This window comes from Syzygium oleosum, unplaced genomic scaffold (genome assembly GCF_021117445.2).
Source record: "Syzygium oleosum isolate NSW1041296 unplaced genomic scaffold, Sole_v2.1 Sole_v2.08, whole genome shotgun sequence".
In the NCBI taxonomy this organism is placed as follows: Eukaryota; Viridiplantae; Streptophyta; class Magnoliopsida; order Myrtales; family Myrtaceae; genus Syzygium; species Syzygium oleosum.
The window spans coordinates 5,499,313-5,523,224 of record NW_026607492.1 but is presented as its reverse complement, the minus strand read 5'-3'; the positions used below and the strand labels follow the sequence as shown (position 1 = coordinate 5,523,224).

Genomic DNA, 23,912 nt, shown 5'->3' with positions numbered 1-23,912 from the left:
TATTATACTAAAGGTTCGAGTGTTTTGCGTAAAATAAGAAAAAAAAACGAGGGCTTTAATACTTATAAAGGTTAAAAAAAAAAGAAAAAGAAAATAATTTCCAAGAAGGGCCCTTTCGCGGGCGGAATACAGATCATTCTTCGGCCAAACGACGACGTCTCGGTCGTCTCTTTCGCAAATCCTCGCCCTCCGCTCATAAACCCTAATTCGGTCTCCAGGATCGCCTTCCACTCCATCTTCTGATAAGCATCATCCTTCTCCAAAATGAAGAAAGAGGGAATGGGTTCCAAAAGCAAGAACAAGCACAGCAAGCGAAAGGCCGAACCTTCCAATCTCGAGTCGAAGGGCGGCGGCCATGAATCCGCCGGCGTCGGCGGCTCCGGCGGCGGCGGCGGCAGAATCATCACCGACTCGAGGTTCGCCTCCGTGCACTCGGACCCGAGGTTCCAGAGAGTCCCGAAGCACAAGGCCAAGGTCGCCATCGACTCGCGGTTCAACCGCATGTTCTCCGACAAGAGCTTCTCCTCGTCCGCCGCCCCGTTGGATAAGAGGGGCAGGCCTAAGAAGCAGAGCTCCCAGAGCTCGCTTCGCCATTACTACCGGATCGAGGAAGACGGGGACAGAGAAGAGGAGACCGATGCAGAGGAGGAGGTGTTGGAGGAGCAGAGAGAGAGCGTGGCGAAGAGAGCTGAGTCGAGCGAAGAGTCGGAGGAGTCGGATTCGGAGGATGAATTGGAATCGGGGTCGGAGGCTGAGCTGGAGAGGAGTGGTGGTGAGTCGGAGTCCACTACTGACACTGATGAAGAAGGAGATGAGGAGGTTTATGAGGAAGAAGGCGTTGAAGTGCAGGTAACGTTGTGTTCTTCCTTGCTAGCTGAATTTTGAATAGCTTCGTTCTTGTATACGTGTTCTGGTATTCTCCCTCTACCCGAAAAAGTAGCACTTTGATGTCACTGGGATCACGATGTTGATAGTGTCCACTGGCAAGGAAATGCAGCTCACGATGAAATCTACGACTCCAAGATTGCGACTTCCAGAGTTCCAGTTTCTTGAATAAACAGTTAACTGATGCGGCTAGTCTATGGTGCTGGTTGTCCAGATTAGGACAATTGATGTTTTATACACTAAGAATGAGATTGATATGGATAGATGTTTTTATAGTAAAATCTACTCAAACAGACAATAGAAGGAAAGGGAAAACGGGCTTTGGAAAATCTGACACTACTCACATATCACATATGAGCACAAAAGAAACGCTTTTTTTTTTTGGTAAAGGAAATAAAATTTTTGGTAAAGACAAGAGAAACGCTTTTTGTTGTCACTTCTATGGAAAATAGTCGATTTACTGCCAAGGGAGAGGAATGAAGAATTAGGATGCGTTTGGCTCAAACAGTAACTATTTCTATTGTTTTGTTTCCGGAATTAGTTTTGGAACAGAAATCTGTTTGGTAAATTTTTTGTTCTCAGGCACAAATTTGCAAAAATTTGTTCCCAGAATCAGTTTTGGAATAGAATCAAGAAGTAAAAAAAAGTTGCATCTTGATTCTGAGAACAAGAATCAGAAATGGAAAAAAAAAAAATTTCTTCTTCTTCGGCCACAGGCCAGGGTCGGTGAGGGCGAGGGCTAGACCCTCACCGATTTGGCGAGGGCCGCTAGTCGCCGTCGCCAGATCCGGTGGCTCACGGCTTGGGCGAGTGCCCCCTTTGCCGGATTTGGCGAGGGCAGCCCTAGCCTATGGCTGATTGCCGTTTGCCGGTTGCCGGCGCCGGCGACCTAGCCATGGCAAAGGAAGGGGAAGAAGAAGAAAAAAAAAGAAAGAAATATTAAAAAATTCAAAATATTATTAATAAAAAGAAATTTTGTGCAGTTACCAAACGCATTTCTGTTTTTTTTTCTATTCCAAGAATAGAAATTTCGAGTAGTTACCAAACACTTTCAAATGCTTGCACGGAATAAAAAAGAATCATTTCTAAACAGAAATTGTTTTCGGGAACAGAATGGTTGCCAAACGCACCCTTAGTCTATTTGGGATTCCCAATAGTATGACCGATAATAGTTTGCAAAACCTAATAGTTTTTTGGCGCTATATCCTCAATTGTTTTATGGTTTCTCTGCGGATTACCTTTTCACATCTAAGTGTGGTCCTTCTGCGTGTGGTCCTTCTGCGGAGCAGGAGGAAAACATACCGACTATTGACAAGGAAACTCGGAGGCTTGCTGTTCTTAATATGGACTGGAGACATGTCAAGGTATTGTATTTGAGTTTGGTATTCTCCATTCAGTGGCACCTGATCGTACTTTTCTATTTAAAATGGCAAATGACCGTCTTAGACTTTTTTTACTCTTTTGAAGCATTTGATTCACAAAGGAGAACTATTTTTGTAAATAAAGGGAGTAGTCTGTAATGAAATGATTGTTTTGGTCATTTTTTTACCCTTTTGAAGTATTTGATTCACATATGAGAACTATCTTCGTGAAAAGAAAAGAGAAGGTTACCTCTGCAATGGAATGATTGTTTCACACATTTTTTACCCTTTTGAAGCGCTTGACTCAAGAATGAGAACTATCCTTGTTAAAAAAGGAAGCAGGTTACATCTTTAATGATTGAATGTTGTGGCTTATACGAGTTAAATTTCCTACATATGGAAATAAATAAAGCCTTTGGATTGGTTTGATAGCGAGAGCAATGGCCTGACAATCGAAGGTTTGGTCATTGTTGTCCTTAAATAGTTGGATTACTTTGGCTAGTTTTAGTAACGGTCATTTACATGTCTTTGCAATGCCTTGGTTTGCCTTTACATTGTGTGATTTTTCTCCACTGCAGTCTGCCGACTTGTTTGTCCTTCTAAGCTCTTTCCTTCCCAAAGGTGGTCAAATTTTGTCCGTGGCTGTCTACCCATCTGAGTTTGGGATCCAGCGCATGAAAGAGGAAGAAATTCATGGCCCTGTTGGGCTCTTTGATGATGAGGACGATAGGAATGAAGATGACGATGATGGTGAGATTGATATCGAGAAACTGCGTGCATATGAGAAAAGTAGACTGAGGTGATAATTTTATTGCACTTTGCGTTTCTTTCCTATCAATTCATGCTATGTGTCTTGTTCTTTGGTTGCCCACAACTTAGGTACCATGTGTTGCCATGGACAATCGTCCTTATTCATAGGAGATAATATTGCATAGTTAATCGCGTTTCTCTAAAAAAAGAAGGAAAAAGAGTTTTTTTGGATGCAGAACGTCTTCCACTTGTCGCTTGATAAATTAGTGCAACGGCCTTTCCTTTTAGACTCGAGTATGCTGATTGTGAGGATTTTCTGTTTGTCGGTAAAAGCTGATTGTGAGGATTTGACAGTCAACATGGTAAGTTGTACATAAAAGAAAGAGATCGGCATGGTTGATAATGGAATATCCTGTGGTGTACCCCCGTGTATCAGGGCCAACAAGTCTGTGCTGATGCCATTGGAAGAGATTTATTCAACGGTTTTTTGTTTCTTCCTGGCTTTATCATCCTGGAAATGTAATACACTTATTTTCACTGTAATTGGTACTTGAAGTGAAAGAGGAATAAGAGACGTGCCTCAAATTGACTGGGTGATTAGTTTATCTTTCAAGTCGAAGGACTTTACTGCTCATTGGGATACATATTTTTTCTTAATCATGTATTGCTTTAGTACCTTTTCTTACTCGATGATTCAGACTTCGCTGTTGGTTTCTGTATTCTTCTCCAATGAGCTTATTTTGCTATAAAGTCAAATGCACAAATAAGATTGTCCATGTGGGAATCTATCTAAGGCTATCTCAAGAGATGAAGAATCTCTCTTGGTAGCTTGTATATCTAGATTTTAGTATATAGGACGTCTTTCTGATCATTTCAATCCCAGGGGCTTGCTTGCATGACCCCTTTCTTTTTAGCAGCGATTGGATGTTCAAGTGACTTTACTTTCAGAGTTTCCTGCAGTCTCTTTTTGTGATTTTGAGACCAGGAACCCCGGCATGTATATTGTGCCCGAGGCTGCTCCCATGTTAATATGTTTTCTGAATATTCCTACTTATACGGATGTCAAATAAGCTGAGCTCTGTCTTTTGAGCTTGTTGGAGGGAAATTATAGCTTACTTGTGGAGGAACTTCCGCAGGTTACCTATTGTTGTTAAGTACTAAAGTTTCTAGTGTCTATTGCAGGATGTTATGTTTTACTCTTTTTCCTTTCCCCTTATTGGATAATGAGTACTTATTGTCTATTCAGGTACTATTATGGTGTAGTGGAATGTGATTCGAGTGCTACAGCTGATTACCTTTACAATGCTTGCGATGGCCTTGAAGTTGAAAGATCATCGAATGTGCTTGATTTGAGATTCATTCCTGACTCAATGGAGTTTAAGCATGAACCTCGTGATTTTGCAACAGAGGTATGTTCCTCAGTCATGTAGTGGTGGCTGAAGACTATGACAATTAAATGGGAATCAGATTAAGTCGTTGGTCTTTGTCAACCAAGCTATAGAATTAGGAAGAGATTGATTGATATTATTATGTGACCAATAGTCATTCTTTTTCAACAATCAGAGGTACTAGTCAGGTGATAGCTTCTGATATGCCATGTCTTAAATTTTAAAATAGCGTGGTTCACTGCAGGCACCTGTAAACTATGAGGCTGTAGATTTCCAAACTCGAGCTCTGCAGCAAAGTAAAATCCATCTAACATGGGATGAAGATGAGCCTGATCGTGTGAAGACCCTGAAACGAAAGTTCAATGCTGATCAGGTATATATTCCTTGTTATGTATCTTGTTGTGTATGCAATATGTCATTTCCCTTTCAATATTATTTTGGCCTTTAATGATTGAAGAAGCTTTTCTGTGACTGGGCATGTTCTCTTTTCGTAGTTGGTGGTGAAGGGACAAATGTGTAGGCAGGATCCGCTGCCTTCTACTATTTTCTTCTTACTTAGGTTATACATTGTGGAAGAACTTTCCTTTTTCTTTTTTTTTTATACTTAGGATCTAGTATGTCTGTTTTCAACAGAAGATGCTTTCTTGTCTCATCATGCATCAAATCAGTACAGACTGTGTGGGGAGATCATCGTCGCGAGATGTTTTTTCTTCTTATTCATGAATCTGATTGTGCATCCAACAGATATGCTTATAATATATTCAACATGGGCATAGATTTAATCACAAATAGATTGTGTCAGTTGGTTTGAGCATATGCATGCATCTTGGGAATGTTTAATTTTGAAGTGGCATTGCAAATTCGCATAACAGTGATCGTATGTGTACAGAGAGGCAACAGTGGTTCTTTCCTTTCGAGGAAAATCTACCTGTCTGTGCACTTACGCGGTTGTGCTTTTAGTTTAATTGGTACTCCATATCCATTGTTCCTGCCTGTGCAGTTTATGCATTCTCATTATTTTTTTCTTCTTGTATCCTTCTAATTGATAATCGTTGATTGTGAATATAATCCTTGCATTGCCAATTTTTCTGTTTCATACAGCTAGCTGATCTTGAACTGAAAGAGTTTTTGGCTTCCGATGAGAGTGAATCTGATGACGATCGGGATGAGGGTGTTTTGGATGATCAACCTGATAAGAAGGGGAGGAAACGTGATAGGTACCGTGCTTTACTCGAGGGAGGTGATGGCTCTGATGGAGATGGGGAGGACGAGAACAAGGATATGGAAATAACTTTTAATACTGGCTTAGAAGATTTAAGCAAACGCATTTTAGAGAAGAAAGATAAGAAATCTGAAACAGTTTGGGAGGAGAATCTCAGAAAAGGACGCGAGAAGAGGAATGCTAGGAGGAACAAGGCCAAGAATTCATCAGATGATGAGAGCAGCGACACTGATGAGGACGGAATTGAACAAGAGGATGACTTTTTTGTTGAAGAGCCGTCAGTTAAGAGAAGTAAAAAGGGAACTCGTGGGAAGAATAATAAAGCAGAGAATGAACGCCAAGATGTAGATGGGGAAGGAGAAGCGAGCAGAGCTGAGCTTGAGTTGTTGCTTGCAGATGAGAATGGGGCTGATACCGGACCCAAGGGGTATAAAATAAAAACTAAAAAGGTCAAAGGGAAGAAGGGAGATCAAATGCCAGATGAAGACAAAATACCAACCATTGATTATAGCGATTCCCGATTTTCTGCTCTTTTCACTTCACCACTCTTTGCTTTGGACCCCACCAATCCACAATTCAAGAGGTATCTCCCTCATAAGCCAAAGATTACATAGAACAGGATTAAGTCATAAGGCAAGGATAGCTTATTTTGGAGTCGGATCTTGCTTAAATAGGCAGTTGGTTTTGTTGTCCTACCTCAGGGATAGTGAATTCATGCAGGCAGGATTATTCATGATCGACGAAGTTACCTCTTAACGATAGTGTAGGTCTATCTTACATGTAGTTTTAGCTAGTGATAGTTGTAGAAAACAGATCTTCAACTGGTACGAGTGGCTTGATTCATTAATAGCTTCTGTAGGTGTTCATAGTTTCTGTTTTGCTTGTTGCAGGAGCGCGGCTTATGCTCGGCAGGTAGCACAGAGACAGCAGAAGGGCGATCATCCAGAGGCTGTGATAAAAGATGCTAAGAAAAATGCGGCAAACATCGACTTACGACCTGATGACCTGCACAGTGAGAAAGGTGAGCTTCCAAAGCCGGACGTGTTGCCCGCAAGGAAAGAGAAGCACGAGTTGTCTTCACTGGTGAGATCACTCAAGATGAAATCCAAGCAAGTGCCGTTGCCTTCCAACGGCAAGTCCTCAAAGAAAGTAGGCAAAGTTCAGTCCAGAAGACAGTGAAAAGAACAGGGGAACAGCAAGTATCAAGATTAGTACAGTCAACATGGAAAAATGAGTTTCGGATGAGTTTTTAAAACGACAGTCTTCGGCAACCTCTGCTGCATAGAAACATGGTTTCTATGCGGTGCTTTTCGAGCTCCGGAGGAATTTCCGATAATCTTATGCGGTAAATGTGCAGATGGTTAAAAAGGCTTAGTGTTTTATTTCTGGTTTCCATGTCGTCTCTGGCCACACATTCTTGTATCATTCTCAACATCATCAGTAGTATACTCCTCAAGTCAAGCCTACAGGGTCACTTCATTTTTTGTTCTTTCTCTTTTCGCCAGACTGAGAGGGTCATCGTCGAAATGAAGTCGTATTCCATTGTTTTTGTGTTACCAAATTGTTTATTCTTCTGTTTTCTTTTTCTTGACAATCCCCTATTAATTATTAAGAGAATCAGCATCTGCAGGTTTGATTGATTGTAGGACATTCTCTGTAACTTTACTTTTAGGCCGCGTTGGTTTCGTGAAAAATGAATGATTTATAAAATATTTTTCTAGTAACATGTTCCGCTTGAAATAGTTAGTCGATAAAAGATGTTTTTACAGTTGATCACTTTTTATGTCTAAATATTTTCATGGATGATAAGAATATTTTTTTTCGTACGTTTATTTTTGTAAACGATATAAATGATCGTTTTTATAAAAATATTTTCCAAAACATTCGCTTTTCGCAAAACAAATGTACCCTTAAGATCTATTTGCTTGAATGAGAATTATTTTTGGAAAATAATTTTTCGATTTTCCGGTGTTTTGATGACATAAAGTTAACCGACAAAAGGGAAACGTTTTCCATGTATTGAAATCAATAAGCTTAATTTTCGTTTGCTAACTTGCCCATTTCGTTTTAATGAAGATTTATAAACTAATTAAAATGTACTTACTTTTCATAATAAAAACATATGAAAGTTTTGCCAAACTGTTTTGCCGGATCTTTGATTTTTCTAGGAAAGGGAAATTTTCGAAAAAATTTCTTCACATTTTACACCCGTATCAATTTGCATCCCCACATTTCATAAAGTACGATTTGCTTCGCCTTACAAATTGGTTGCTCAAGGGAAAACGCTTTTAAAGTTTCTCGACAGATGATTCTTTTCCCGGTATAAATGAATGTCACGACCTATATTATGCAATGTTTTTACTTGATTTTACATTCCTTTTTGGTGGAGAAAATAGTCCAGGATCGGATATATTTTGCCAAATAACCAAATTTACGAGGCGAAGATTGACCAATAAATGTAGCTAAAATAAAAGAAAAAAACATGATCGAAGTGTATTGAAGTGGTAGGCAACATTTCCAGGGAATTATTCTGATTTGATGGGGGCGTGCCTGGAGAAAATATGACATAGGGGCGTTGTTGGAATAAAAATGTCATTTCAGCAAATTTCACAACCATGACAACCGCAGTCAGCCAAGTTCAACTAACAGCGCATGCATTTTGAAGTTTAGCTACAAAAACTTGAGATGCAAATTGTAGGTTTCGAAAAATTGAGAATGTAAATTGATATGAGGACGGACCTTGAGAATGATTTGTGAAACATTCCCTTTTAGAAGAACAAAAGAGAAGAGAAAGGGTGGATATACTGTGTATTTTGTCTGCAAATTGTTTCAACTCTTTGATTAAGTGGTCGGACCAGCTAAACCGGTAACCGGAAGCCAAGCCGGTTCATTGCTCGATCCGAGTTTAAAAACATTACCCCTGGCAAGACTTGAACCAAAAACCACAATGAGACGAGCAATGAGTTAAGTATCGACTACAGCCAGTAAGCTGGGCTGCGGATCCGTGCGGTTTTAAGCCACAACAGTATAGGATGACCCAAGAAAACTATATCTCAGTAGCATCTCTGAGCATCATATCATTCGGATCACAAGACACCTCATCCGAAACCCGAATCAACAACACCAATCCTCAATCACGAAACGCTGTGACAATCTCATCTTGCTCATAACTAATATATATGTACATACAACAACTCTGCTATCGGATCCTAGAAGTGGAAGTTAATATAGTTATACTCAAATTGCTGTTTCTATCTAATGCCCCCGTATAAGTAATCCTCTGGGAATCGAGGAAGGCCTCAGCATGGAAAAGAATCAAAAAATGGCCAAAAATGGATAAACAAGAGTGATTAATAGGCAGGTAAAAGGACGCAGATGCCACGAATAACTCAACATAGGCGGTGACACCGCTGAATCGCGATTATTGTCGCCGCTACTTTTAGTGGCTTCTGGATTGAAGGCAACAGAAGGAGGAATTGCGCTGGTGTTTTTCGGGTTGACAGGCAACATGGACGTGTCATTCACATCGTAGCCTGGAAACAAAAATGTTAACGCCAAATTGTCAACAAGATGCGCGATTGGATGTTTTCGTAAGGTCAAGCAGAGTTACTCACAGTTGGAGGGCTTCCAACCAAGTACCATCCTTTCGCGATCAAAAACTACGCGATAGCCGGTCATGAAGTTTTCTGAAAAGTAAACAGAATTGTCAGCGCCAGAATAGCTCAATGTGGAAACGACAATCTCGTGATTCAGCTATTAAAAAGCATTGGAACTGCAAGTATAAAGTTAACATCATAAACAGATCAGAGTTCAAGCACAAGTGTCGTGGTTTAGCCCGTCACTCCATAACCTTACGGTTCTTACTGAAGAGGAAGATGCACGAAATGTTGTCTATGTGCATGCACATGGGCTGCTTAGGGCCTGATTGATAACCATTCTGTTCCCGAAAACAATTTCTGCTCAGAAATGATTTTTTTTTAATTCTGTTCCCAGAAACAATTTCTAAGCATTTGAAGGCGTTTGGTAACGGCCCAAAATTTCCATTCCTGGAATAGAAAAAGAACAGAAATGCATTTGGTAACTGCACAAAATTTCTTTTTATTAATAATATTTTTAAATATTTTAATATTTCTTTCTTTCTTTTTTCTTTTTTTTTTCTTCTCCTTCTTGGCCATGGTCAGCGACTGGCCATAGGCGAGGGCTGGACCCTCGCGGCCTGGGCGACCTCGCCGACCCTCGCCTAGGCCGCGAGGGTCCAGCCCTCACCCTCGCCGGTGAGGGCCGCGACGCCCTCGCCGGCCCTGGCCTGTGACCGGATCGGCCAAGAAAGAACGAAAGAAGAAGAACAGGAAAGAAGAAAAAGAAAAAAAAAATCTCTTCTATTTCTGATTCTTGTTCCCAGAATCAAGAAGCAGCCTTTTTTTTACTTCTTAATTCTGTTCCAAATCTATTCCCTGACCACTTTTTTATTCTGGGGAACAAAAAAATTGACTGATGTTACCAAACGGATTTCTGTTCTTTTTTTGTTCCGGGGAACAAAAGAACAGCGAATCAGAGAATCTGGAGCGTTACCAAACAGGCCCTTATTTACTTGTTCATCCAGGAAATATCTTCCATTAATCGTGTCATCCACATATGAACATGGTCCATTGTGTAGCCGACGCTCCCAGAAAATATTTTACTATCATGCCCCGCTTTCACGCAATCTTACAATGCATTGGGATTAAATTCTAACATGGTCCAACTAAATGGGAAAGATAAAAGACTAAGGTTCATGGTAATACAGTATGCAACAAACAGATGGAGCCAAAAATTGCCTTGAACTTCACTCTATATCCATCAAGTCCTAAGTCTCAAAAGCAAGAATAGATTCCTGAGAGAGTGATTAATCAGCATTTGGTATAATGTCATCTTCATGTATGTTTCAAGATGACCGTGATATTGCCTATGTCAATTACCAGAAGAGTGGCCCACTTAGTCAACAAAAGTCAGAAGTACCAATTTTTTTATCATACAAGCCGAAATTCCTTATATGGCATTGAATTTCCAGAACTCTAGGCTTACTGGTGAATAATATAGCCGAAAGAAAATGCTAATAAAATGTCAGTAAATGCAGCTTCCATAAATAGCAGCATCAGTATTATTTATGTCATGAATACTCACGTCCAATTATATTTAGATTGCCGCTTTTCACCACAGCCAGGCAATAGACATGTCCACCCTGTAAAAAAGGACAGAATTAGCATCATGCTGCTGGTAAACGGGCAATGACAAAAAGTCTTACCAGCACCGAAATCAACTCTACTGGTTCAGTAACATAAAAGCTATCTCCACCTTTCATGGTCAGGTTCAACACAGGAGTATGAGAGAGGCTTTGATTTGTTCTGTATACATATATATATATATATATCAAGAATCAGCACATCTAAGAGATGTAATTGGAGAAAACCATAATCTAATGGAGCATGTAGAGGTCTCCTGCTTTGATGTTTCTGCAACAAAAGTTTGTGGTTTATCTAAAAAGAACTGGAAAACTTCAACTTCAAGCTCCTGGAGAGGATCACCTTGGGTCGTAACAATATTCAAAAGGAATAGTGGGATCTGAAGAATGCCTTTTCTCTTGGACACTGGAGTCAAACTGCAGATAAACTCAAGCATTAAGGCAAAGAAATTAGATGTTCGAATTAAACATCAGATATATCTCCGTTAACTTACAGCCTTGGAAATGAGGGTGTAAGCTGGGTCATTCAAGTAAGTAAATGAGGTTCCAGAGTCAAAAATAGCACTAAATTCAAGATCATGAATTTCTTCTCCCACGATGACTTGTGTGACAGTAATATTGTAAGCTGGACTGGCAAAACATGAAAGCAAAATATTTAGAGTCACAGTCAAGAAAACAGAATATATAAACTCCCCCTACTAAATGTAGCAATTGTGCCTCTAGCTTTATACAGTGAAAAGCATGATTCTTACTGTGACTGACTAACAATAAATGGTGTTTCCCCTTGGTTTGAGCTGCCTTTGTCTCCAAAACTAATTCTCCCAATGCCGTCATGCCCAAAGCACATAGAAAATGAATTTGCTGCAAGCCCATCTTTAGCTAAAATGCTAGGAACTGATATGTTGTTCATGCCGAGACCAAATAGACCATTGGGTGCACCACCTTCCAAAAAGGAACCAGTTTGAATAAGACCACATCTGCAAGGAACAGCCTTACTTGATCAGCGACATTATATAGAATATAACCAGCCAAAGAACTTCGGACACACGCATGCACAACAAGTCCAAAGAAAGAGATAGAAGGCCATTTGACAAGAAAATATAAATAAATTCAAGTTAGTACTGCATTCAGAAACCGTATTAACACTTAGAAACCAGCATATACTCGTCTTCCCATCTATTATTTTCGTTAAAAGTTCAAGCCACCTTGTTTATTTGAAAAGTTTGAGTAGCAATAAAAGTTGGTAACTGAGACTTCACTCTTAACCTTCAAATGTGGATATTGCTTAATTAAGTTCTAACAGACCGCCATATTATACCAAAGAGCTAGCAAATACCTACCCAAATGTTATCTGAGCAGTAACTACTTTTGATCGATTGTCGTCTGAGGTCATATGCAATACATCTTCAACCAAAATCCCGGTGGATGAAGTACCGTTAGAGACATAAACAACTTGATAAGGACATTGGTTGTGAGTGGCAGAGCATCTGAATTGTTGCCTGCAAAGGCCGCCACTACAGGGAACTAATGTACTTGATGATGATGCATCAGGGCTGTAGATATTGAAATCTATTTCCTGCTTGGCAAAAATTATTCTGTAAATAATTCTTGCTCAAATCAATGTATTAGTACCTTCAGAAAGTTTTACTTCATATAGCATTTGAATACCTCCTTTCGAAAGATTTTTGGCATGATTTTCAGCCAGGTAAGATTAGTCACACATAATTGCTTGAAATCAAGAATGACAATCTTTTGAAGAACTATGTATAGAACAAATTGATGCAAACAGAAAAATGATATGCAAACTTAAAAAATAAATTAAAGTAACATTAGAAGCCAAAAAGATCATCCTAGAAGACAGCAAGAACCGCTTCTTCAGAAAAAGAAAAGGAAAAGAAACTTCCCACAGAAATTTGAAGCGATAAAATGAACGGGACATAACAGCATATACCTGCCCATTCGATAACTTCAATCCATGCACACAATTAATACTACAATCACAGGGTATCCAGAACAGATCGCTCCCAGTGTCTAGTGCCACCAAAAATGATAAACTTGGGGTCCCAACAGAGACATCTGCATAGTGCAAACTGAAAATGCAGAAAGCACCGTAAGTAACAATTCTCAGCTAATATCCAAGACTCAAAGACTTTAAACATCAGCGTCCCCTACATAGGCTGGTAGCTATAAGAACAGAACAAGGAAAACCTTCTCGCAGAGAAATCGGGAAAATTCCACTCTAGAAGGCAAGCGGAAATCTCAACAGCAAAAAAGAAATCCTCGCATTTTACAGAAATAAAACGAAAGGACATCTGTTTAACAGAAAAAGCATACGGGATTCTGCCCCGCCCTGCCCCGCATCTAAAAGGCAATCTATTTGAGAGAGAAAAATTTAAGCTAATTATCAAGTGCATGATCCAATTTCCCACAGTTAAACTCGACCACAAAACACCCAGAGAAAGAGAAGATCATCTCCACCCCTTCCTTCTTCCCTTCAGATTACTCATCCTCAGCAACCAATCTAAGCATAATATTCCAGACCATGGTTATCATCCACGAATCCCCCCAGAAGAGCTCGCTTTGATATATAAAAAAAAAAGATATTTCTCGTCGGTGCCATCCGGTCGCCGCTAAGCCGCGCACTCAATCGATAACTTGATATCGAAGACGGGTACTGGTGTATGATTCCCACGAAATTCACCACCACAACGACAAGCTTGAAAGGTAAAACAAGAGCAAAAAAACTAAAAATCCCACCATACTTTTTCTCTAGCGGTTGTAAGTTAAAAAGGGCATCGGTTGCGCACTCAGTTCATCGGCTAGAACCTCATCGCTCCACTCACATACTACAGAGCTACAAGTAACGCAGAGCCAAACAACAGCAACAGCAACAACAAAAATAAATAAATAAGTAAATAAAGAACGAAGGCGCATACTAGCCGAGCCATTTGATCCGGTAGGTGTCGTTCCCGCCGTCGAAAGTGATGGGCACCCGATCCACCTCCGCCGCCGACGCGGCGAGGCGACGGCCGTGGGCCAACCGGTCGCGGTGTGCCATGGCGGCGTAGTACCCCAGGCTCCCCGCCTCGGGCAGCCCGTCCTCGCCGGCGGCGGCCAGCATCGCCTTGACCGTACCGGAGGAGCGGTGGTGGACGTCGAACCCGAAGGTCCCGGCGCCGTCGCAGCCGCCCGCGCACAGGCAGGCCGCGATCGCGCAGCAGAGCACCAAGTCGGCCAAGTAGGAGGAGGAGGAGCAGCAGCAGCAGGAGGAGGAGGGGGAGGTGAAGCTGAAGCGGTCGCCGGCGGCGCGCGCCATGACGGGATTCGGCGCGACACGGAGCGAGATTCCGGTGGGGGGGGAGGGGGAGGAGAGTTTGGTCAGCCGGAGGAGAGGAGAAGGAGGAGGAGAGAGCGGAAGTGGCGAAGTGAAGGCTCCTCGAGTGATGGCGAAACGACGCGTCGCCTCTCCGTTTCTAGGGAGAGAGAGAAAGAAGAGACAAGAGGTCGAGAAGAGAGAGATTATGGCGTAGACGACGAAGCGTTTTCGGACACGGACGACACGGTTTCTGGTACGAGAGAGACCGAGGGGTCGACGTCGATTCGCGCAGTAAGCCAGGGGGGGGGGTTCGCGTTGCTGTCTGTCGGTTTCGGATTCGCGAGAGAAACGACAGCGGATTGGGGGGGGCGACGGGCGACGGGCGAGCGCATAAAACGACGACGTGCCGAGCGACGGATCGGGGGGCCCCCACGTCATAAACGACGCGGAAGGTGACGTGATGATGGTGCGTGACGGTGCTTGTTGTTGCCGGACTCCCGTTTCGTCTTTTTTCCCCTTGCTAATTAGATTATTCGTGACCGTGCAAAAATTAAATAATCCATAACCACCCACCTAATCTCACTTATTTTGCCAATAGGCATGCGACCCTGTTAAGTGGATGAGGACGTCAGAATTATAGGTGCGGAGTTCGATTCCCGCGCTCTGCAAGAGACTGAACAAAAGCCAGAGAATGAGAAAAGTTAGAGATAGAACAAGCCGAAAAAAAAAAAATCTCGCTGATTAACGCTAATCCTCATCCCAATTGCCATCCATCGGGTAAATAAAGAGCTCACAAAAAGCCTCAAACTGGTGTACCCGTGACAAATATATCTCAAACTAATTTTTTGACCATCGAAAATCCCGAAGCTATCAATTGGGGTAAATAAAGAGTTCACGAAAAATTTCAAACTGGTACACCCATGACAAATTTATCCCAAAATAATTTTTTAACCACCAAAAACCCCGAATCGGTGCACCTGTTTAACCTCTGCTAGTTTCCATTAACTTGTACTGTCAAATTTATGGGTTTGATGATACGTGGCAATTGAAGGATGTACCTGTTTGAGGTTTTACGGAGGACAAATGTATCATTTTGTGATTTTTCGTGATATCAATCCAATTTGGTGGAGAGTAAATTTATCACGGATGTACCAGTTTTGAGTTTTTGGTGGTCAAAATATTAATTTGAGGTAAATCTGTCACGGGAATACAAATTTTGAGGTATTTAGTGGTCAAAATATTAATTTGAGATAAATTTACCACGAGTGTACTTATTTGGATTTTTCGTGGTGTTAAATTTAAAGAGAAACACGGACTTATTTCGAATATTCTGAAAAACTGATTCTTTGTATATATTGTAAGTATTGTATTACGTTTAACATGAGCCGTCCGCGTCAAAATCATGATCCAAAAAATTTAACGAAAACTAACAGAGGGTAAATTTATCACGGATATACTATTTTAAGATTTTTGATGATTAAAAAATTAATTTAAAATAAATTTATTATATTAATTTAGAGTTTTTCGTGGTATTAATCATAGCGTTTTTTCCCCATCCGAAAGGAAGCGATGATTGACCATTTGCTATAGCGCAATTTACGGAAGAAACATGGAAAAGGCCTCGCCTTTTTTTCTTTAAACTCGATCGATTTAAAGTCAAAAAGGAAAAGCAAAGTAGAAAAGCAGCTAGGCGGATTCACTTTCTCACCATAAAAAAGGCACGCTTTATGGGAAAAAAAAAAAAACACCCGCCTAGAAATAATAAACATATATTACGAAAACGATCGCGATTTGCACGAATGTCGGAGCATTACGCACCGGAACTTTACTGTGAAAACATAGCTAGATGTTACGCTGTTTAGTGAGATTTTCTGTAGCATTACTCGTAGAGTGAGAAATATCATCGAAAATGTCATAAATTTATTACATTTTTTATCAATTCAATGATAAACCTTTAGTTTACCAATTGAGTTCTAAAAATTGCCAATTTAGCAATTGAGTTTATCCGCTTTGATTAAAAATGCTAACGTGAATGCCGGCCATCTTATGTATTAACACGCACCGAATGGACATTTTTTAATGACATTTTCATAATTTTTTTTTCTCTTTTTTTATGATTTTTTCTCTCTTTTTTTATTTATTTACGATTTTTTTGGTTTTTTTTTTTTTTAGTGATGGCGACGCCTTCACCCAGGTTAGTGTTAGCCATGATGATCGCATGATCATTAGGCGAGGCTCACGGCCCTCCTCGGATCTAGCCGAGGGCTACAATGATCGCCGTGGTCATTGAGGGCATCGCCGGGAGGACTATTTTGAAAGTATAGTAAAAATCTCGAGTAAATAAATCTAAAATTCGCGAAATACTCTATCCAGCTGCGTACTAATAATACCCTTTGGTCTATACATATAATTGGTATTCGACAGTGCCCAGAACTTATAACCTGCTCCCATGCGTCTGATTCACACGTGCAAGTCCGTTACAAAATCACGATGGATTACTGCACCGAGCATATATTCATTTCCACACGAGGAACTTATTAAACGATTGAGTATGTAACACGGCATCTGTCCAGGGATGACAAGTGGCAGACATCAATTATGGTTTTCGAGTGTTTTTTCGTGATGGTATTGTCAAACCCACTTTGGATTTCTGCGGAAAGTCGTAATGAAAAAAAAAAGAGAAGACTCCGCAAATCACTAACCCCAAAGGAACAGCGTAAGTACTAAGGAAGTTTCTTAGAGCGAGACTTGGTATTGATGAACCAAAATGAAACGAGTACATTGCACGACTTGGAAATCAAAGAGGCGAAATGCGCAGCAACGGTCAAAAGGGGCTTTCGGTTTCTCCTTGGTCATTCTTTAATCAAATCAAATCATGCTGACTTAGTGAGTAAGACTATTATAACATAATTAAACTTCTATACGCATAGTGTTTGAATAACACGACGAGATCCCACATGCTAAAATTGATGGAAAATTAGATTATATTATTAGGGCGTGATTCATATTCCCTATTTATAGGAAGGCACGTAGTTCCGCTCTATATGAGTGAATTGAGATAAAAAAATCTTATGTCTCGATTTTTTTTTCTCGATTTTACTTTTTATTTCTTTGTGATTGTACGCCAAATCCTAATATTGTCATTTTAGGCATATGCTTTTGTCAGAGTATGATACTAATAGGATCATTTTGGTACATAGGGTGCGTTTGGGACTCTCTTTCCTAAGGGGCTTTGGTCCTTTAAAGCCCCTTTAGAAACAATTGGGGTGCTTGGCAAATTCTTTTGTGACTACCTTGGGGACCTATCTTCTGATTTTGCCTTAATATGAACTGTTCATCTTCTCCGAGTTGCAAATGTGGGTTGCCGGTGAAGCTTCGCCGGATGGAATGCAAGATGGGCACCGGTGAAGCTCTAATGTTGCCAAATCACCCCCAAATTGGAAACCCTAGAATTCCTATAGATGGTCTACGAGATCATGGCGGCCTCGCCGCGAGTTGATTGAGGTCGTGCGAGGTTTGAATTCTTTTTTTAAAAGAAAATAGCAAACGTCCTTTACAAGCGCGACTTTTCCAAACATCACTTAAACCAAATTTGTTTCCCTATTACACTTTACCAATCATTTACATTTCAAGAAACCCTTTTAACCTAAAATCTTTTTGTATTTCCCGCAAAGGCTTTTTTCCAAAAGCCCAATCAAACGCGGTCAATTCTGATATTTCTCTATAGTGTATTTTGACCACTTATATACATGTCTATGTGTCATTGTTTTACGAGAATAAACCAAGTCGATTTATTGTCTGGATTGGTAGGAGATTAATCGTGTGAGTATGTATTACGTGTGTTTTTATCAAGTTGTGGTCGCCAAAACTCAATTGTTTCAATGATTGATGTCCAATCGAAGACGACCGATGACCGATTCAAAGTATGGAGCTTGACTTCGAATACGAGCAAATGGATGCTAATATGACTTCAGGCCTCAAGGACTTTGTAAAGTTCGGATTACTTAAATAATGCGCAGATGGTAAATCAAAAACGAAAAAAAAAAAGGGGAACTTGCAAGGAACTTTATTGAATCAGGACGGATGACCTACATTTTTGGATGCCATGCTTGCTCGATAACTGGAATTGGACATAAAACTTCTCAATGGAAATCAATGAAGCGTGTAGGGAAAGCGAAAAAAAGCTCGCAAGAGACGATTGGGAATTCTTTAGTATAATCAAAGACGAGTACCGAAGTTAGAAAAACCTACACTAATGTCTCTTGAAATTTTTTTCTCGTTAGTGTATCGTCGACGATGAATGTGCCGAGAGACGTGTTTTTCTTACTTCGATTCCCTCCTGTTTCTTTAACGAGTCATTCCATTATACATCACGACCTTTCTCCGCGAGAATCTCGGACTGCCTCTCGACTTTCGCGTTGCTCTAGGGATGATTTGCAATAGCTCCGGTTCGCTACGGTTAGCCCTCGGTCGATGGCCCCTCCTTGACTCGGCCTTCAACTTCTTTTTCGTGTTTTCGAACTGATCGTGGCCACGTCTCATGTACTCCACTTAGGCCCCCCGTCTAATGGAAGCTCAAGATCAAGGAGCCCGTAAGGTATCCCATCGACGGTGTTTGTGGAATGTGTTGTTACGGCCTCTTATTTAGGGCCCAAATTGAGATTATTTGCTCTATCACATTTGATGGGCTTGAAGTATTAAAGTTTTGTTTTTCTGGGCAAAACCAAACTTTTCCTTTATTTTTTTATTTTTATTTATTTATTTTTGGGTCTTTATTCCCAGATAGTTGTTATTGAACTCCATAAGCAGACCCATTTTTTTCTTTTTATTTTTTTATAAATTTTTTTATCTTTTTTTTTTCCCTAGCTCAATAATCCAAAGCAGCTTCACAAGTCCACGAGCTCACAATTTCCGGTTTCATATATATGTCCAATAAAAATTGCCCAGCTTACGTGTATCTTCATATATTTACAAAAGAAAAATAAGCCGAAAACCAAAAAATCTCACGAATTGTCCAAAACAATTGTAATAAATAATAATAATAATAAAGAAAAATGGGGCTGGAGCTATGGTAGATACGTTGGAGTCTCAAACCGGAGAGGCGGAGGGAAAATTGAATTTGTTGGCGAGGTTGGCGGGTGAGAATGGCGAGAGATGCTCCATCTGGTGGACGAAGCGGACGTCGTGAACCAGCGGATTATCGGTCCTCGTGGGCGGTGACCCCACGCCGCACGGCAGCGGCGAACACCCGATACCCGGGCTTTCGTCCTCGTCGCCTGCCTGGATAATGAGGCCGACCTTGTCTACCAACGGGTTCCCTATTGCGCTTCTTCCATCACCATTCTGCTGGCTGCAAGGCGAAAACAAAGAATCGAAAAAAGGAAAAATTTTGGAAGTGAGCGGTTGCATCATCCCGAATGGTGAAATCAAACCCCTTCATGAGCCTTTTCACATCCTAGAGGTAAAAAAAGTGCAAGGGAAAGCCGAACCAGTGTTTGCTGCATCTGAGGGACCTGAGGAGGTCCGGCGTCGCCGACCGGAGCCGTCGGGGCTTCGGACAGATGGGTCGCTTCGCGTTCTCACGCTCGCGGGCTTTTGTCTCGGCGGTGGGGGGATCGACCAGGCCGACCTCCAATGCTAAATGGTGCATTGTCTTCTCGAAAAATCAAATCCGGAACCAAATTTGTGTTGGGACTTGTGGGTGTGTGTGTGTGTATGGAGATTAGAACTTGGCTCCTATTTATCGACATCAATCACATGTTACAAACACGAGAGAGAGATTATGGTGAAGCCACATTGGAGGTTAGACCCAGTTCAAGTGAAGAAGGAGAGCCAGTCTGCTTGGCTAAGAGCTAACATAGGGATTTGGTCTTTTTTTTCACACTTTTGACCCAGTTGAATATGAGATCCTACAAAGTCTCTCCGCCTCGTGTTTTTTTGCCTACTTTCAATTGGGTCCTAGCAATTCTTGTGCTCAGAAGGTGACATGACACGAGAGTAAGTTTGAAGGAAGCTCGGGTGAACAGAAACGTGCCCCGTCTTTTCTGCTTTTGAAAGATGCAAAAAAAGTTCAAAACTTTCGCACGGAAAACATGATTTAAAGGAGACTATTTTGAAAGCAGAAAAATCTTTAACTTTCGTAATTTGAGAAAGCGTTTATGGTCATCTTTTATTGATGGGAAGAAACTCTAGAGCCAGACTCTTCTATTTAAGAAGATTCATCTCCACCTTGGCCGCAAATTGCGGTTACGTGCCCGGGTATTTCATTACCATCCATAATGATACTCACTTATATCATGAGATAAGAGCCGTTGGGTACCGTCGAAAATTTCGTAAAGAACGAAATTTGCACATTGTATAGCAGCTGCATCTCGTTACCATTCATAGCAATACCATCTGATATTTCCATCAAAGAAGGAAAGTAAAAACATCAAATGCTTGTGCCCTTACATGAAGACAATGATCAATTCCTGACAAACTAGTCTTGATCAAACATCGAGAGATGGTTTACCTTGAGAACTAGAAGTCACAAATAATGTATCACCATGCAGTTATTAGGTATGCTATTCCTACCCATTACTTACCATAAAAGACTACTCCAAATGATAAAAAGAACCAGACAGATAGATCACTCCACACCATATGCACCCTTATACTGGTGTGGAACAAACCTAGATGAGATCAACAGGATATGTATTGACATGTGAAATCTGGGACCAAGCAATGCAGCAAGAAAAGCAAGTTAGCAATTGAGAAAAGAGAGCACGCATACAAGTTAATGAGCTAATAAACAGCATTGGAGAATGGCATTATCTATAATAAGTATCCCAATCGAATTTGGGACATGAGAACACCTCATAATCGATAGGCCCATCTATGACACTGTCAATAGATTGTATGCCTTCCAACAGGGCTGGCTGAAAATTATCGCCATCGGACGGCAACAACTTATACATCACTAACAGTCCAAGCGTAAATATGGCCTGCAGCTTTGTCGAGTCGCCTTGGACTGAAAAGTACAAGAGCATTGAAAGGAGAAAGAGATCGACACAAAAACGCATGATGCTCAACACAGAGTCCATTAACCTCCCGTCGTTGCCAGCAGGAAACCCCCGAACTCTATAAACAAATAGAAAGTTGTACTTGTCAACCACATATCTGTACCCAAAATAGACTGCACCGACGGGGACCACAAGAGGAGCAAATGAGGAATATATCATGGTCAGGGCAAATATCGTCAGATTAAATGCATAATACTGAGCAAAGTCGAACGTCTGCTTTGGCACAGGTGAGGCTCTGTTGGTCGGATATTCAGTAAGATCCTGGCCGGGTAGGTCAACAGCACTGAATCTAGGGGTGTCGTAAACAGTTTCAGAGATCAGGGGTCTCCGAAGACTATTTGTTTCCTGCTGTTCGAGGGGGCGATCTTCGCTTTGCTCGGGAACCAGCTGAAGCATGTCATTCTTCCGAAGCTTCTGAATCTTCTTTTTGATCCAAGGGATAGGAGCCAATAAATCATAAGATATTCCCAAGAATGTGCTGGCGATGAGAAATGCTAGAGAGGATAGGCACGATCTTGACAAAAAAGATGCGCTAAGGTACTGCTCTATCCTCTTACAATCTTCTCCATCCAAATAGCACCTGCCCATTCGAAGGAGAGCACTTTCTAGTGACGACTCCACCAGACCCCTCAAGAGGATGAGATTAACGAGGAAGAAACACACCATCTTTAGAAGGGCTGCTTTCTGCTCTCCAGACATGGTGAGATGCCTCTCAAACTTGGAGAGATGAGAAAGTACAGATGGTATAATTATGTACATACTCACAAAGATGATGACATTCGGCAAGAACTGAAAAACAACCGAAGCAAGCCAGCTCGAGCTCTGCACCCAGGCCAACCATGACTGAGCATTATCCATGGCTTCCGCATTGATGATTCGCCCAGCACTGTTTATGGCACTGATGACAGCTAGAGGAGAACTGAAGAACACTAACATCAAGAGCAAGCACGTATTTACAAGTACCCTCCGCAGTCTCATAGAGAACTTTGTCAACCCCAAGTGATTCCAATATATGTCTGTAGCCAACGGTGCTCGCTCAACTTTCCACTGGTTCCTCTGAAGGCGCAACTCCATGACTGAAAAGAACTTCCCAATTCTCCTCTTCTTCTCGCTTCTGAAATCCTGAACAGCCTTATTTGCTGTGTACACATCCTTAAACATCACAAATGCAACGCCAGCACCGGGTGCACGCCCTTCTTTATAGGCTGTAAGTTCGGTCTCCAGTTCAGCTCTCAATTCCTGCAACCTTCTCAACTTATCCTCGTCCGTGTAACCTAATCTATCTGCCACCTGATCCCAAACATGCTTTACTTGCTTCCACATACGAACAGCCCAAACCCTCATTCCCTCCAAGAAGTCACCCCCGTGTTCCAAATCCTCACCATCTCCGGGTAAAAGCCTCGAGTCCATCCTCGCGACCAACCAAGAAATCTCATCCCTAACTCTAACCAGTTCCAAGGCCAAATCATCCAATGCACACAAATCCATAGGCAAAATTACCTTATAAAGCTTCCCTGGATACTTGTGCTGGAAATATTCCTGCAATTCTTGGCTATCGACCCCCAGGGTCTTCGGCAAACCTTGCACCATAACAGTAAATATCGCAGTCGAACTCGCGTCCGGATAACTCGGGTTCCCATTTCCATCCCTAAATCTAGTAACCCTCAATCTTCCCTCAATTGCATTAATACCGAAATGCATCAAAACAACAACAATGACCACGAATAAGAAATGCACCCAAAGCAATCCAGAACCTTTCGTGATGTGGCTGATGGTCGTCTTCGAGAACTGATCATTCAACACCGCGTCTCCGCAGTAGAGATTAATCGGCAAAAGCACAAAGACCGACAGGACCGCGATCAGCAGCAGCAGGCTGCAGCTCCCGCCCTCGATGATCAGGAACTGCGCCGCGTCGGCCCCGCAGTGCCGCGCGATCTCCCGGCCCGTGGCGTGCCACACCGCGAGCAGCTTCGTGGCGAGCGCGGCCGGGCCGGGCATGCGGCGGTGGTCGCTGCGGAGCTTGAGGAAGAGGAAGATGAACACGCAGCAGGAGGCGCCGATGGCGGAGATGTTGAGCAGGTACTGGATGCTGCCGTACCAAGCGTCCCCAGCCGCCTCCCCCCGCCGCCGTCGCCGGGGGCGGAGGGGGAGGGGGGTACGGCGGGGGGCCAGCGCGTCGGCCGCGGGCGGCATCGCCGGCGGGAGGAGGGGCGGGCCCGTCGTGCCTCGGGGGGCGAGTTAGGGCTCGGGGAGGTGGAGGGCGGCGCAGAGTCCCGGCGAGTCTCTAGGGCCTTCTCGGTGGGGGCGGGGATGGCGAGGTCTGCGAACCATGCGACGGGTCGGGAGAGGTGGACATGGATGGATTTCTTAGGGTTTGGGATTGGGGAATCGCAGGAGGAGGAGGAGGAGGAGATGGGAGATTCTGACCAGTGAATTGGAGAGCTGCGTGTCGTTGTGTCGGCGTGCGCGACGGAGAAGACGACCGAGAGGAGAAGGAACACGTTGGGAAGATTCGGGATGATTACGCATTCGGCACGGAGTTTAAAGAAAGTTTTCATTTACACCCCTGGCCTCGGCGCATTGTTGTCCTCGTCATCGTCGTCTCGTGCGCACAATGTAATTGAACGCCCCTTTCCATGCTGCTTCTTCTTCTTCTTACTTCCTTGGGCTATAACACAAGTTAAAAAGCCCGAATGAATTCGGTGGGG

The 23,912-nt window shown here is 42.2% G+C and overlaps 4 protein-coding genes across 4 annotated transcripts; 1 reads left to right on the top strand and 3 right to left on the bottom strand.

Annotated features, from left to right (window-relative positions):
* Nucleotides 1-179: 179 nt before the first annotated feature.
* Nucleotides 180-7,251, top strand: LOC115686659 (uncharacterized). The gene is made up of 7 exons (XM_030612031.2): nucleotides 180-849; nucleotides 2,175-2,249; nucleotides 2,825-3,045; nucleotides 4,243-4,405; nucleotides 4,629-4,757; nucleotides 5,486-6,189; nucleotides 6,497-7,251. The coding sequence occupies exons 1-7, from the start codon at nucleotides 265-267 to the stop codon at nucleotides 6,783-6,785; spliced, it is 2,166 nt and encodes a 721-aa protein (XP_030467891.2). The 5' UTR covers nucleotides 180-264; the 3' UTR covers nucleotides 6,786-7,251.
* Nucleotides 7,252-8,753: 1,502 nt separating this feature from the next.
* Nucleotides 8,754-14,158, bottom strand: LOC115664494 (aspartyl protease family protein 1-like). Its single transcript, XM_056314074.1, has 10 exons — nucleotides 13,764-14,158; nucleotides 12,779-12,917; nucleotides 12,168-12,403; nucleotides 11,580-11,804; nucleotides 11,322-11,457; nucleotides 11,171-11,244; nucleotides 10,891-10,990; nucleotides 10,770-10,827; nucleotides 9,221-9,292; nucleotides 8,754-9,139 (listed from the first exon to the last, which is right to left on the bottom strand). The coding sequence occupies exons 1-10, from the start codon at nucleotides 14,141-14,143 to the stop codon at nucleotides 8,922-8,924; spliced, it is 1,638 nt and encodes a 545-aa protein (XP_056170049.1). The 5' UTR covers nucleotides 14,144-14,158; the 3' UTR covers nucleotides 8,754-8,921.
* Nucleotides 14,159-19,042: 4,884 nt separating this feature from the next.
* Nucleotides 19,043-20,776, bottom strand: LOC115664495 (uncharacterized). Its single transcript, XM_030586423.2, has 2 exons — nucleotides 19,633-20,776; nucleotides 19,043-19,493 (listed from the first exon to the last, which is right to left on the bottom strand). Exons 1-2 carry the CDS (start codon nucleotides 19,791-19,793, stop codon nucleotides 19,232-19,234), a joined length of 423 nt encoding a protein of 140 aa, XP_030442283.2. The 5' UTR covers nucleotides 19,794-20,776; the 3' UTR covers nucleotides 19,043-19,231.
* Nucleotides 20,777-20,922: 146 nt separating this feature from the next.
* Nucleotides 20,923-23,841, bottom strand: LOC115664496 (CSC1-like protein At4g35870). Its single transcript, XM_030586424.2, has one exon. The coding sequence runs from the start codon at nucleotides 23,395-23,397 to the stop codon at nucleotides 20,953-20,955; it is 2,445 nt and encodes an 814-aa protein (XP_030442284.2). The 5' UTR covers nucleotides 23,398-23,841; the 3' UTR covers nucleotides 20,923-20,952.
* Between the last annotated feature and the right edge of the window lie 71 nt (nucleotides 23,842-23,912).